The following is a 13,606-nucleotide window of genomic DNA, read 5'->3' as shown; positions in this document are numbered from 1 at the left end:
AATCCTGAGGTCTTTGGTGCTTCAGGGAAGGGCCAGAGGTCAGCAGGCCTGGCTGCCCTCTCCTTCCCCCCACTCTGTTAGTCATCAGGCAGCTTGCCAGTCACTATTTCTCATTTCACTGCACTCAGCCCTGGAGCATCAGCTAGTACACAGAATGTACTCACCCTGGACTCATGCAACTGAATATCCTGAGGCTGAAAAGCCCTGGGGCTGCTATAGTGCCCCTGTGCCCCTGTGCTAGCCAGCTCCAAGGGCCACAGGAGGGTGACCTGGATGAACCATTCTGCAGTCTGAAATGAATATAATGAGAACTAACATTCTGGTACCACTGTACCACCTTGCAAAGAACCTTCTACACACTGTCTCATCTATTGGGACCCGCCTTCTCTCCCTAACTGTCCATGGCCCCCACAGACATGCACAAAGGGCCAATCCTTTGACCAGGGAGCAGAAGTCTGAAGCAGGGAAGCCAAGCTTCTTTGTCCTGCTGCTGAGGAAAGCTTGCTGTGAACATCGAGGAGCCCTGGCTGTGCCTCGGTCTCTGGCAGCCCAATGGGGGTGCTTCCATAGGCAGAGGCTCCCCTGTTCCAGCAGTCCTTGGAGTCCATAGGCTGGTGGCTGCCAGAGGTCGTGGGATGTGGGATGACAAACATCACCCAACAGTGTCTGATGCCAGGCACCACGAGGACAGCTGCTAGCGTAGGCACACATCTACAAGGCCACTGAAGCAAGGACATATACTCATTCCATGTTTTCTTTTGGAACATTGGACATGCTTTATTTCATTTTTTCACAATTTATTTAAACATCTCACATATACAGAATAGGTACAATTTCATTTTCTTGTCTTGCTTGAGAACGAGGTTTGGACCCATTGATGAGGATGAGAGTGAGCCTGGGAAAGGGGGAGTGCTGGGACCAGATGGGACAAAGCTGGGCAAAAGAGCAGGTAAGGGGTGTGGTTGGAGGCTGCCCCCTCCCCCAAGCTGGGCAGAGCAGGACAGAGCAACAGAGCAGAGAGGGGCTCCCAGGGTCTGTTAGCACCACCGGCATTCTTCAAGTAACACACACATCACTAGCACCTTGGGGTTTAGAGAGGATAGGAGCCCCTCTGTCCAGCACCTGGGGATGGGGAGGGCACCTTCATGCAGGTGCTTGAGGTAGGTTACACCTTTGGAAGATGGGATTTTAAGCTTCCCTTTGTGGAAGATACTGAGAGGCCACAAGTGGTGCAAACGTTTATGGTTTTTATTTTTTATTTTCTTTTTTGGTTTCTGTTCTTTACAAAGGTTGACCTTTCCGACAACAAGGTGTTAGAATGTTGAGACACTTCCGAGTCCTTCGGGAAGGGGGGGGCGGATCGGGGACCTGTATTAAACTGAATTGCACGGTGCTCCAATAGTCCTGACCCTTCTCTTTTGCCCAGGATTTAAGCAGGAGATGAGCAGAAGAGACAGAAGGAGTCAGATTTCAGTACAAAAAAGGAAGGAAGAAATGGCAAAGAGAGAACATTTTTGGGTTTGTCTTTTTTTTTTCCTTTTCCTTTTCTTAAATTTAGTTTGAGTTCATTCATTTGAAACAGACTGGGCCAATGTCCAAACGCACTTCTTGGTCTGCGTCGCCAATGTCCAAAAGTGCAATGTCGAGGAAAGGCAGGCGAGATGGTTTGTTGGTCTTGTATTCGATGACAGTCTTTCCCCACTCATTGGTCTTTCTCTGTATCGAGAAGAGGAAGAGGAATCAGCGCATTTAGGGTTCTGGAAGTGGCCTCGGCCTGAGTGCCTGCAGGAATAATGCCTAAGAACTGCCCCACTCCTTCCAAAGAGGCTGGGGACAATAAACGGGCTTGGTTTGCTCCCTAGGAGCTTTCTGGGTCAGTGTTAGAGCTGACTGCAGTTCAGGATCTTCTTCTGCCATGACCATCCATGCCCTAAGTGCTGTGCTAAGCAGGGTTCTTAGTCTGGGGTCTCCAGAGATCAGGGATGCAGAGTAACCCTAATCAGCCCAGGAGATAGGGTGTAGATTTCAGGGGATCTGCAACCTGAAAGGGGAACGTGGCTCTCTCTTCAGTGACTTCTAACTAAGAGACAGCATGTCTTTCAATTACACATTACCGTTTTTTTTTTTTTTCCTGAGGAAGGCTCCCTACACTTCACCAGACTGAAAGGGGATCTAAGACCTCTGCTTTTGACTGCTGTCCAATAGGAGCCATTACTCATGGGGCCCCTTGGTCATCTGGACAGCTGGCTTGAAAGAAGTTCCTTCCCCAGGGGACAAAGGCCAAGGCCAGCCTGGACCAGCAGCTCGGCCTCATGGGAGATGCTGCCCCCATCTGGTTACTTACGGAGCAGCCGTCCTCCAGCACTGTGAACGTGAAGCGGCTGTTGCCTTCGGCAGTGAGCTCCACGTCGTTGGAGCCCTGCAGGATGAGCGCTTTCTTCAGAGAGCCGCTCTCAGCGTCCATGTAGGCCACGCTGTTCTTGCAGTGATAGGTGATGTTTTGAGAGGCGTGGTTGGCCAGCAGGCGCATGAAGGCCAGCTGGGTGGCCATTTCCTTTGAGGTGACACCTTCCGTGTTGTATTCAAACTAAGAGAACAAGGCAAGGGGTCAAGTCAGTGGCCAGAAGTCCTGCAGTCCAATGATGCTCAGAGGGATTCAGTGGTGGCCCTCATGCTCAGCTTGGGGGCAGGGAGGGGACTGAGGAAGGAGGTGAAGGTTCAGAAAGCACCCTTCAGAGCAGGGACCCTACTGGGACTTACCGACCATGAGTAGAGGTTGCCTTTGGGAAGAGGGTGAAGAGACTACTCTGGGCCCAGAGGGTTGTCTAAGAGGCAGGGGTCTCAGAAAAAGGACCTCCATATTTTCTGGGGACACCTCGGGGTGCTAGGCTAAACAGAGTTGTGCAGTGTCTGCTGACTAGGAATATTAGGTGGAGTGGTCAACCTCCACCCTGATCTCCATAGGAGCCTATGTCATGGGGGAAGGAGGGGAAGCATATCCTGAGGCCTTAGAATGGGTGTGCAGAGGCTTGATTTATATGGATGTCAGAGCCTGGCACCCAGAAGGGACCAGCTGGGGTGGGGCATGCCACATGGACCCTTCAATGGCAGTGGGGCAGTGTCTCACCTGGGTGCCACCATTGAGTGTCTCCCCAAACCACACATGCTTCTTGACCTGGGGGTGCCTGTTATTGTACCAGGCCTTGGCAGGGATGTTCTCAGGCTGGGCTCGGATGCAGGTCTCTCCAGTGGAGAAGTCACAGAACACTTTGATGGCATCCATGGTGCAGCCCTGGTTGGGGTCAATCCAGTAGAAACCTGCCATGCGACAAAGAATGGCAAAGTTTAATCGTGCACACTAGAGACTATGGCACAAATGGGTGGCCAAGGTCTGGACGGAACCACAGACTGGGAGTCAGAGGAGACCTCAGGGCAGCCCCAGCTGTGACCATAGTCTTCGGAGCCTGGGTTCCTTGCTGATACAATGGGCAGGTTGATATGGGAGGTGCTGACTTCCCAGGACTGGTGTGAGGTGCTACAAGCCTGGGGGTGTCCTACAAAGGCAAGCCATTATCAAGCACCTTAGAGGTGCTCAGACACAAAGTTGAAGCAACTGCTGGGCATTCAGGGGAAGTGAGCCAGGCCCTGACCCACATCTAATCTTCTACCTGGCCTCTCCATGCCAGCCAGGAGTATGGGAGTGAGTGGGTTTGGGCAGGGGTTCCAGCTTCTGGGGCCCACATACCACTGCTCCATTCTGGGTGACTGAGTCTCAGGTCTCGGCAGGTACGAGCAGGGTTCTTCTTGGAACCTTCTGGGCTGAGGATGGTCTCGATTTGGTTGTTAAGGGATTTCAGAGTAGCATCCACTTCATAGTCCTTAGGTCTGAGGGAAGCCTGAGTGCGCGGCTGATCAGCTCGGTAGAAATCACCGTCATAACCAAAGTCATAGCCACCACCACTTGGGCCAGGGGGGCCGGGCAGGCCAGGCGGACCAGGAGGACCCTATGGAGGTTGAGGGGAGTGGTCAGGGAGGAGGCACATTCCAGACGGAGCACATCAAACCACATCTGCCCACTCTAAGAGGCACCAGGTGTCTTGACGGCATCTCGCAGATCCATGGCTATTTCTGACATGTTAAAAACCTTACTACTGAGAGGGTTGGAAACTAAGGGCAATAAAAATCCACCAAGGAAGAGGCAATGGAGAAGGTCATCAGAGACTTCCAGTCTTAGGGTCAAGTGTCAGAGTCTCCATAAACTCCCCGAAGTTGGGCTAAATGTCCTGGAGTCAGGAGATATAGGCACTTCCTACCAACTGCTAAACTTCAGTGGCTTTATCTTTAAAATGGGAATAATGCTGCTGGAACTGTCTAAAGGTGGGCTAGGCCAGACAACTCTCAAGGACCCTCTCCAGCTCCCCCTCTTAGCTACAGGCTTTGACCTGTAGGAATGTGAAGTCAGGTCACTGCTGTTCCCCTTCCAATGTCCAAAAGTCACTTACAGCGGGGCCTTGACTGCCTTGAGAACCACGGAGACCAGCAGGTCCAACAGCGCCTGCCTGTCCAGGGCGACCATCTTTACCAGCAGGGCCAGAAGGACCAGCAGGACCCTGGAAAAAGAAGAAAAGAGTGTCCAGTGACCAGCTGGCAGGAGCTCAAACTGTGCAGTGACAGATGGGGCTGGGGGAATTCCAGGGGGAGAAGACAGAGGCCACCTTCTTCCTCCTCTGGAAGAAGGCTTAACAGAGGGAAGAGACAAGATAGATGGCTAGGAGGATGGGAAGAGAGGGGCTGGCAGAGGGCAGAGATCACCTTCCTCCTCCTCTGGACAGAGGGCCAAGGAGGCCACTGCCCTTGGACTCCACAGGAGGGGGCCCTTTGCTCACGTTCACTCACCCTAGGGCCGGCAGGGCCAATTGAACCGGGAGCACCTTGGTCACCATGTTGGCCCTATGAGGGAAGTTCAGGAGTTATTTAAAATTTAAAATCAAGACAATGCTGATAAGATTCTACTTCAATTATCTGAAAGGGGAAGTGGGGAATGGGTCTTTTATCTGTCTAGCATGCCTGGAATTCAGTTTACTCTTCTGTTTATGAGCTGCTGAGAGATTATCTGGCCTTGGGGATGAGGCTCCCAATCACTTTCTGGATGCTGGCTGGGGTGAGAAGGCCTGGGGCTGGGCAGGGCCAGATGACCTAGAGCTGGGCTTTCAGGCCAGCAGGGATGGGGCATGGAGAGGCCCACTGAAGTCCACAGGCCAGGTGCCTACTTACAGCGATACCAGGAAGGCCTTGGAATCCATTGTGTCCTTTTAGACCATTCAAACCTCTTGGTCCCTTGTCACCAACTTCTCCCTTGTCACCTCGGGGACCTTGGGGACCCTAGTTGACAAAGAGAAAGACATATGAGAGACGGAGGAGGCCGGGCTTAGACTCCAGCTCCCACGGGCCTGCTCTCATTTCTCTCTACGTAGTCCTGGGGCTGCAGTGTTGAGAAACATCCTAAAGAGAAATTAGGGTTGCCTTAGGCAAGAGTCTGGGATTCTCCCTAATGCAGAGAGGCAGTGTGGTATTGGGGTGGAGCTTCGGAAGCAGGGTCCGCCTCCTTCTCTCTGTTTTCTCATCTACAAAGTGAGGGTGATAAGACCATGAATGATAATATGACGAGATCCTGAAGGTAGAAGAGCTGTGCAACCCTAGCAGCTTTTGTTGCCAATGCATCTTAAGGATGGCTTGGAACCCAGGCGGAGAGGAGGAAGCAGAGCTCAGAAGACACATTCACGAAAGCAAAGAGAACTTTTCCACGAGCTTAGGCAGGTCTTCTGGATAAATGTGAGTGACAACAAAGTCTTCCCAAGATACTCACGCTAGGACCTCTTGCTCCGAAGGGGCCAGCAGGACCCACTGAGCCAACAGGACCCTACCAAGCAGAAGGACAAAAGACAGGATTACTTCTAGCCTTGGCAGGATGCCGCAGGAGAACGTAGGTCAGACCCCGTGGGACAAGGGAAGGTCCTGAAAGATTCACTCACCGGCTCACCACGGTTTCCAGGCTTGCCGGCTGGACCCACAGTCCCGTGAGGGCCAGGAGCTCCAGCGTTACCAACAGCACCAGCATTGCCAGGGTAGCCACGCTCTCCCTGGAGGGGAGGAAAAGGGACACTCAATACTGGGCCTGTGAGACCCAGTGAGGAGTATTTGGAAATATCTGAGACAGTCAAAGACAATACTGAAAACATGGGTATACCTTGTGACCAGCAAGACCATCTCGGCCTGGGGGACCATCATTGCCAGGATTGCCCTGTGAAAATACAATAAAGGATGGAGATCCTTAGTGGGTCCACCAGGATTGCTAGCTCTGGGTCAGTGTCTCTGATCCTGGCAGAGGGCTCTAGGCTTTCTCCAGTTCTGAGTTTCCTACAGGAAGCAGATTAAACAGGTCCAAAGCCAGGTCTTTGGGCTGGAAGCGCAGAGCCCAGCAGCTCTGCCACGGCCTGGAAGCTGGGCATTTCTAGGGGATTGTTTGGGGACTTTCCCTGCTCATCTACTTCTGTGTGCCAGGCTGGGCTGCCAACTGCCCGGGGTGGGAGTGCTCAGGGATAGACTTCCCCTTGAGCCCTTTCTCTGAGCCCTGTCTCTCTCTTCACCTCAACAAGTCTCTGACCTTCCAACATCTGCCTATCACAGAATCACAGAATTCTAGGACCTTGGTGGCTGCCCAGTCCAACCCTTATCTATAAAAAACAAATGCAAGACTTCCTAGGGCTTTGATATCAAAGAGCTTGGTAAGAGTCATGGGATCTGGGGTCAGGAAGACTCAGATACTTGCTAGCTACATGACCCTGGACAAGTCACTTAATCACTGCCTGCCTTGGCTTCCTCATCTGTAAGATAGGGATGATAACTGCATGAGATAATATTCATAAAGTGCTTTGCAAATCTTTAAAGGGTTCTATAAATGCTACCTCCCTCCAAAGACTTTTTAAAGGCCAGTCAGGCACTAAGTCAGACCCTGCCAGCAATGCCACAGCTGTACCCTTTCCTTCCCACCCTCATCCAGTTCTAAAATCACCGTCACATCAGCTGCCACTGTGCCTGGGTGGGATAAGTTAACGCTCTTCCCTAGGAGCCTATTCACTGTCCTAGTGCTTCTCCCCTGCCGCCACTCTGTTATGTCTTGCTTCCTCCCCTTAAAGATAGAGACTGTCTTTGTTTTTGCCTTTGTGCATTCAGCCCAGGGTCTAGACATCAATTTTTCATTCATTCAAGGCTTGACCCCTCTATTTCAACATCCTAGTTACTTCTCAAGTATGTCTCTGCTATCTACAAATGCAGCAAAGCAGGATTTGGCATCCAAAAGCTTGAGAGTGGAGCCTGCCTCTGGCACTTTGAATTTGGGCAAACAGCTCCCCTGACTGCTAACTGCCTCATCTGTCAAAGGAGGGGTCAGGGTCAGAGGCCTTCGGCTCCCCTCCCCCCCCCCACAGACAACCTTGGATACTAGGATTCACAGATCCCGAGATTTGGTGCTCAAAGAAACCTGTTCATTTGAGAGATGAAAGTGAGGCCTGTTACCCAATGTTGGAAGTGGGTTCAAGCTTAGACGGTCCTGACTCCAGGCCTTTCTGTGTCCTCAGGTTTCCTCAGGGCCACCTGGGCCAACTGGCCCTTGGATAAGACTCTCCTCTCCCGTGGGTCCCAGCCCCGACTGCTGCCCAGCCCTACTCCCCAGACGTCTTCCTGGCCTAGGGCCACCATCTGCCCCCTGAACCTTCCACACAGGGGCCAAGCTTGCCATTTCCTTGAGCTGTCTTTTGCTTAGGCCCAGCACTCCCATTCATTCTGCAGCTCTCCGTGAACCATTGGCCCTTGGCCCAGGCTGTCCTCCCCCTCTCCCCTTTCTGGACGCTGTCCAGTTCATCTCTTGTTCTTCCTTCACTGTGGCCCCAGCAAGACCACAGTGAGTGGAGGGAGTGGGGTTAGCTGTGACTCCCTCATTTCTGGCTGCCCAGGGGAATCGCTCTGGGGACATCTGGGGGATGTCATGCTCTCCTCCTGGTTCTTGGCCAAAACCCAGACCCCTTGCAGATTCATCAAGAGAACATTCTGACTGCCCCTATTCTGGAGCCACCTCAGCCCTTGACTTACATCACGACCAGCTTCACCAGGAGCACCATTGACACCAGGGTTACCCACGGCACCAGGGGGACCTCGAGCGCCTGGAGGACCAGCAAGGCCAAGAGGACCAGGCTCACCCTAAAAAGGCAGAAAAGTGTACTGTGAAACTGCTAGCAAACAATAACCCCAAATGCATGGCCCTTTTTTGATGGTGAGGGTGAGGAGCCAGCTGGGTGACCGGTTCCTGGTAGCAGGAGCTGGTCTTGCTGTACATGGAGCTATCCACAGAGCTGGATGGGGGCTGGCACTTAGTGGTACATGGCTAGGATGGGGCTTCTTAATTCTGGTGGTGTATGCAAATCAGAGCCAGGGGAGGGATTCAGCTTCTGTGGACCTGACTCTATCTTCCAGTTAAATATACTATATCTCACACTGTAATGGATGACAGGCCAGTTCTCTTTTAGGCTGGGGTCTGTACAGAGCCAGCAGGGAGGATGAGGAAAAGGCCAAAGGGGCACCGGGAGCCAAGGAGCAGGGTAACTCTTCAGTCAATGCCTCTATGTAAGCCACTGACGTTACTCACCAGTGCTCCAGAGACCCCAGGCAGACCACGCTCTCCTCTTGAGCCAGGAAGACCAAGAATTCCAGGGGCTCCAAGCAGCCCTTGAGGACCTGAGGAGCCAGGGGGGCCCTGTAGAAAAGGAAGGATGCTGAATGCTGTGGCCAAGCTGGGCACTGTTCGTGCCCCTGAGGTCCGGCTGGCTGGAGATGCTCATCATCGAGGGCCTGCATCCCTGCCTGTGGGCAGTTGGGCTCACCAGGGACTTAGGCTTTCTACAAACAGGCCACCCTGGCCCTTCTGATATTAGTGGAGAAGGTGACCAGCAGGCCCATGAGAGATGTGCCCTCTTTGCATTGGGTCACTTCAGGGGATGCTGGGATGGCACTTACAGTAGCACCAGCCTCTCCGGGAGGACCCTTCTCTCCAGCAAAGCCAGGGGGTCCAACAGCTCCTGTCTCTCCAGCCCGGCCAAGGGGACCTTGGTCACCACGAGGACCACGGGGGCCTTCTTTTCCAGAAGCACCAGGGGGACCAGGAGGACCAGTGATACCCTGAAGACAAGTGATAAGGATTACATCCTGCCTCAAACCAGAGGGGAGTGAGCAAGAGGACAGGGGCAAGCTAGAATGGACAGGGGCAAGCTAGAATGGACAGGGAAAGGGGTAGGTCCCAAGGGGTGAGTCATGGGGCATCCCATCAAGAAATCTGGGAGGACTTCCAGGACTTCCCTTGGCATGGGGTGCTCCCTAGGGGAGCCAAGTGCCTGTATCTAAGAAGGTCATGGTGAATCACTGATCAGCACAGGACCTGGCTCCTGACCTTCTCTCCCAGGACAAGAGGAAGGGCTTGGCATGCTGTAGCCACAAGCAGGCTGGGGGCTGAGAACAGCATCCTCACCCTCCCACTTTGTTTATCATCTGGGTGCCAAGGAGGGCATTCACAGGATTTACTGAAGTGCCCACGTAGGAAATGCCAGCACAGGATTCTTTTTCCTTCTTGACTCTGCCCAGGACTGTATCCTTGGCTCCCACAGAGTAGCTCAGGGTTGGCATTGTCTGATCTGACCACAGGGGAGCAGAGCCACTAGGTTTGGATGTATCTGACCCATTGTACAAACTGGGGATGGGGGATGGCACCTCCTGATGAGGATCAGGAGAGTTTGCTGGGTATTGATCCTGTCTCCTTCCATGCCCCTGCATGATTCTCTGCCAGGTTTTCTTAGCAGATGGTGAGCTTCTGTGCCAGGCTGGCAGTAGGCATATTCTAGCCACCCAGGCACATATTTTTCCTCCTGCATCTATCCAGGAATTGATAAGGTTTTACTCACAGCAGGGCCTGGGGCTCCAGTTCTCCCAGCAGCACCAGGGAAACCAGTTGCACCCTAGGAAGCAAGCAAGCACATGAAAAGAAAGGTGAAGCTGAGGACTGGGGTCAAGGTTGATGATCATAATTATTGAGCTAGGGGCTTGGGGCATTTCTCTTTTAAGAGCTGTGACCAAGGCCACAGTCTGCAAGGCAGGATTGGAGGGCACCCCAAAGACTTCCCCCACCTCCATCTCCCTTTCTAATTTGTCTTTGCACTAATCCCAGCACTTTGGGGGCACTGAGGCAGCACTTCTGTGAGGCAGGTGTGAGTCAGGCTTCCCAAAGCCTCCTATCCCAGGACAACGATAACTGTGCCTCTCCACTAGAGACTGGGTAATGGGAGAAGGAAAGCCTGATGAGGGGGCAGAGGGCAGAGCGAGGTCCACAAAGGAACATGAGCCCAAGTGCTCATTCCCACATGGATCTCCACTCCAACAAGGAGAGCATAGGTGCAGGTCTCTGTGTTTCCTCCTGCCACCTGTCCCAACCCTTAGAGGGTCACCTGTCATCTACAGACCAAACAGAGGACCATGGTTCACTTCAAAGACTTACAGGGGGGCCACCATCACCACGACCTCCAACAGGACCAGGGGGGCCATTGGGACCCTAGAGGAGAAAAGGAAAAAGAGAAACCAGAGTCAACAGGGCCTTTGACAGTCTCCCTTCCATGATTCAGCCTCTGGTTTAGGAAGATTCCCTCTCATGCTCTCACACCTGGCATTGGTGAGAGTCACCCTGTTTTAGGGGGAGCTGAGGAAGCAGAGGATGCAGATTTGTGTAATGGGGCTTCCCTGGAACATTTCTCTTTCTTTTTCTAGATCTGGGCTGTTTGAATGGCTTTCTATCCTTCTCTCTTCAGGTCAGGCTGTACCTAAATCATCATGTAACCCTAAATCATCAGAGGCAGCTGGGGGTACTGGAGGCATCCAGCCAGTCACCCTCTCTTTGCCTCAGTCCCCTCCCCTGTGAAATGGGAATAGCATGACTTTGCTTGTGGGCACAAGTGTGAGCGCATTAGATGATAGGTGTGTAGATATTACTTCCATTACTGGAAGCCCACCTCAGACCACTGGACCCATTCCACTTGATGTTAGCCCTACTTGGGGCTGTCTCCACAAGAAGAACTCAAGACAACTGGTGGATGGAATGGTCTGTGGGCCCTTCCCAGGAAATCAAGCCATGACAATGGATCCATCACCGATGCAGGACATACTGGGCTGGCCAATGAGGGCCACTCACCGCAGGACCAGCTGCACCCACAGGGCCAGTGGGGCCAACAACACCATTTTCTCCTTTGGGTCCTTTGGTTCCACGTTCTCCCTTTGCTCCAGCTTGGCCAGCAGCACCCTAGAGGACAGAACCAATTGGAGTGGTGAAGGCTGTACTCTGCCCACTCCCCAGCCTGGCACCTGCTCATGTAGATTAACCCTGTACTCACAGGAGGGCCAGCGAATCCATTAGGGCCAGCGGGCCCAGCCTCTCCACGATCACCCTGGGTGGAAGAAAGGACAAGAAGTGTTTTAGACATTGGGTTGGACGTTGCCCTGACTTCCCAGGCTCACAGTTTGACAAAACCAGGTGTGGGACTACTTACAGGAGCACCTCGGGCACCAGTGGGACCAACAGGACCAGCAGGACCAGCTTCACCCTGGAGGAACCGAAGGTAAGTGGTCAGTGAGTGTGACCAGGAAGCAACAAAGGAGGATGGCAACCTCATCTGGCATGCCACTGCAGTGACGGGGATGGGAACTCAGAGGGCTAGTTATAAAGAGACCATTGGGATGGATAGAGGATGGTCCTTAGCCCATCATCATCCTGAACCTGGGCCATGGGGAGGGGCTCCCGCTGCTGGCCAGCATCTTGCAACAGAAGAAGTCACACAGGCTGCAGGGAGGACTCATCTGGATGGAGGTAGATGGACTGCCTGGTTGGGTTTTTGGTTCCACTAACATGAGGCCTGTGTGTGTGTGTGTGTGTGTGTGTGTGTATGTGTGTGTGTCTGTGTGTGTCTGTGTGTGTCTGTGTGTGTCTGTGTCTGAGGCATCTGGAGATCACTTAATGACTGATTCAGAAACCAGATCATTCCGCTGAAACTCAAGAGGCATTTAAGCGCTGTGAAATGCTGAACATGGACATGCAGATGATTCAGCGGCCAGGCAGTGGGAAAGATGCTACTGGTGGTTCCTGGCTCTCCTAGGAGGCAGAGCAGGGCTACAGTGGTGTTTTCTCCACCAGATAACTGCCCAGGCTCTCTTTGCTGGACCAGGGCTGGCTGAGAACTGGGGGCTGCTGCTGGGAAGGAATGCATGCCTACCCTCTCGCCAGTGGCTCCAGCAGGACCCGGGGCACCCATCGCTCCAGGAGCTCCCTAAAGACAGAATAAGAAAGGGGTCTCACTCACCAGTTACTGTACCCCATTGTCAGTGGACACCCTTCTCCTCCTTTCCCCCTTTTCTTCCTCCCCCTCCCCTTCCTGTCCCCCTTTCTTCCTCTTCTTCCCCTCCTGTCCTCCTGTCCTCCTCCCCTTCCTCTCTGTCTCCATTATATTGACACATGCCCACCCCCAGCTCCAGACATAAAGACTAGTGAAGCTGTCAGGTGAGGGCCCAAGAATGAAAGTCATGGAACATCATGAGGGACTCAAGGACTCTGGGAGCCCTCCCTCCCAACTCTGCAGATCAAGAGCAGGGTCAGGGAAGTAGCCTTTGTACTTCCGGGACCTATTCCGGGGTCTCCTTGCTGCAGTCTTAGAATGACTCCTAATTCAGCTGCAGCAAAGGCTGCAGCAAGAGTGCGACCCTCAGGTGTGAATCTCAAAAGCCCTAAGCCCCCGTATCTCTGCTCTCACTGACCCTGAAAGAGCTAATGGTAAACCTAGGAAAGGCGCCATTGCTGTCCTTTTTTGGATGACAATAGGTCTGCAGTCTGGACCCCTACTTAGCAGACTAAGACTTTCAGGGCAACCCAGAGACAGGCTGAAGCACTTAAAATTCTTTGGGCCCCATCCCCACTGCTCACATCTGCACTGCCCAGGATAAACTCGAGCCTGGAGCATCCATTCCTCCAGGGAGGGGAGGGGAGGGCCCTGCTTGCTCTGAATACCAGGCTCCAGCCTAGAGCCACTCCAGGCCTGGCAGAGTGACCCCATGGGATGTGTCCTCTCCATTCCAATGGCTCACTGTAGGCCACATGACCTCTTTGGTGCCTGTAGTGGAGAGGACACTGACTCATCCACAGGCTGGGCCACCACCCAGGGGTGGGATGCTGACCTCCTGTGGTGCTGGAGCACAGCTACTACCCTCTGTACCCTCTGAGTAGGTGAGGCTGCCACCCATAGTGAGCATCACCCTCACCCACAGGAGGCATCTGTCCCAGAACACCCCAGCTGGAGTTGCTGCTCAGGGCCAAACTTCCTGGTGGAAGACCTGATTTCAGCCAATCCTAATTTTCAAAGGCCTGTAACCATTGGCCTGTGCTCAGCAGTGCTTGGTCATAGCTTGACTAGCAAAGGAAGATGTGGGCTAACTGACATTCTTTGTCTAGAAACCATCTGAATCTGTC

General features: G+C 53.2%; 1 protein-coding gene across 1 annotated transcript in view; it reads right to left on the bottom strand.

The window, feature by feature from the left end:
• Window positions 1–751: 751 nt before the first annotated feature.
• The window catches only part of COL1A2 (collagen type I alpha 2 chain), a 31,797-nt gene continuing 18,942 nt past the window's right edge, over window positions 752–13,606 (bottom strand). Inside the window, exons 34-52 of the mRNA XM_072650719.1 lie at window positions 12,360–12,413; window positions 11,640–11,693; window positions 11,484–11,537; window positions 11,285–11,392; window positions 10,598–10,651; window positions 10,008–10,061; window positions 9,070–9,231; window positions 8,702–8,809; window positions 8,149–8,256; window positions 6,248–6,301; window positions 6,033–6,140; window positions 5,867–5,920; window positions 5,275–5,382; window positions 4,897–4,950; window positions 4,503–4,610; window positions 3,746–4,004; window positions 3,128–3,318; window positions 2,345–2,587; window positions 752–1,716 (exon numbers count right to left, since the gene is read on the bottom strand). Coding sequence (XP_072506820.1) covers window positions 1,570–1,716; window positions 2,345–2,587; window positions 3,128–3,318; window positions 3,746–4,004; window positions 4,503–4,610; window positions 4,897–4,950; window positions 5,275–5,382; window positions 5,867–5,920; window positions 6,033–6,140; window positions 6,248–6,301; window positions 8,149–8,256; window positions 8,702–8,809; window positions 9,070–9,231; window positions 10,008–10,061; window positions 10,598–10,651; window positions 11,285–11,392; window positions 11,484–11,537; window positions 11,640–11,693; window positions 12,360–12,413 — 2,082 coding nt within the window. The 3' untranslated portion in view covers window positions 752–1,569. The remainder of the gene's footprint in view (window positions 1,717–2,344; window positions 2,588–3,127; window positions 3,319–3,745; window positions 4,005–4,502; window positions 4,611–4,896; window positions 4,951–5,274; window positions 5,383–5,866; window positions 5,921–6,032; window positions 6,141–6,247; window positions 6,302–8,148; window positions 8,257–8,701; window positions 8,810–9,069; window positions 9,232–10,007; window positions 10,062–10,597; window positions 10,652–11,284; window positions 11,393–11,483; window positions 11,538–11,639; window positions 11,694–12,359; window positions 12,414–13,606) is intronic.

Source organism: Notamacropus eugenii, chromosome 3 (genome assembly GCF_028372415.1).
Source record: "Notamacropus eugenii isolate mMacEug1 chromosome 3, mMacEug1.pri_v2, whole genome shotgun sequence".
Taxonomy (NCBI): domain Eukaryota; kingdom Metazoa; phylum Chordata; class Mammalia; order Diprotodontia; family Macropodidae; genus Notamacropus; species Notamacropus eugenii.
The sequence above is the reverse complement of the archived record's forward strand: the minus strand, read 5'-3'. Positions and strand labels throughout refer to the sequence as shown.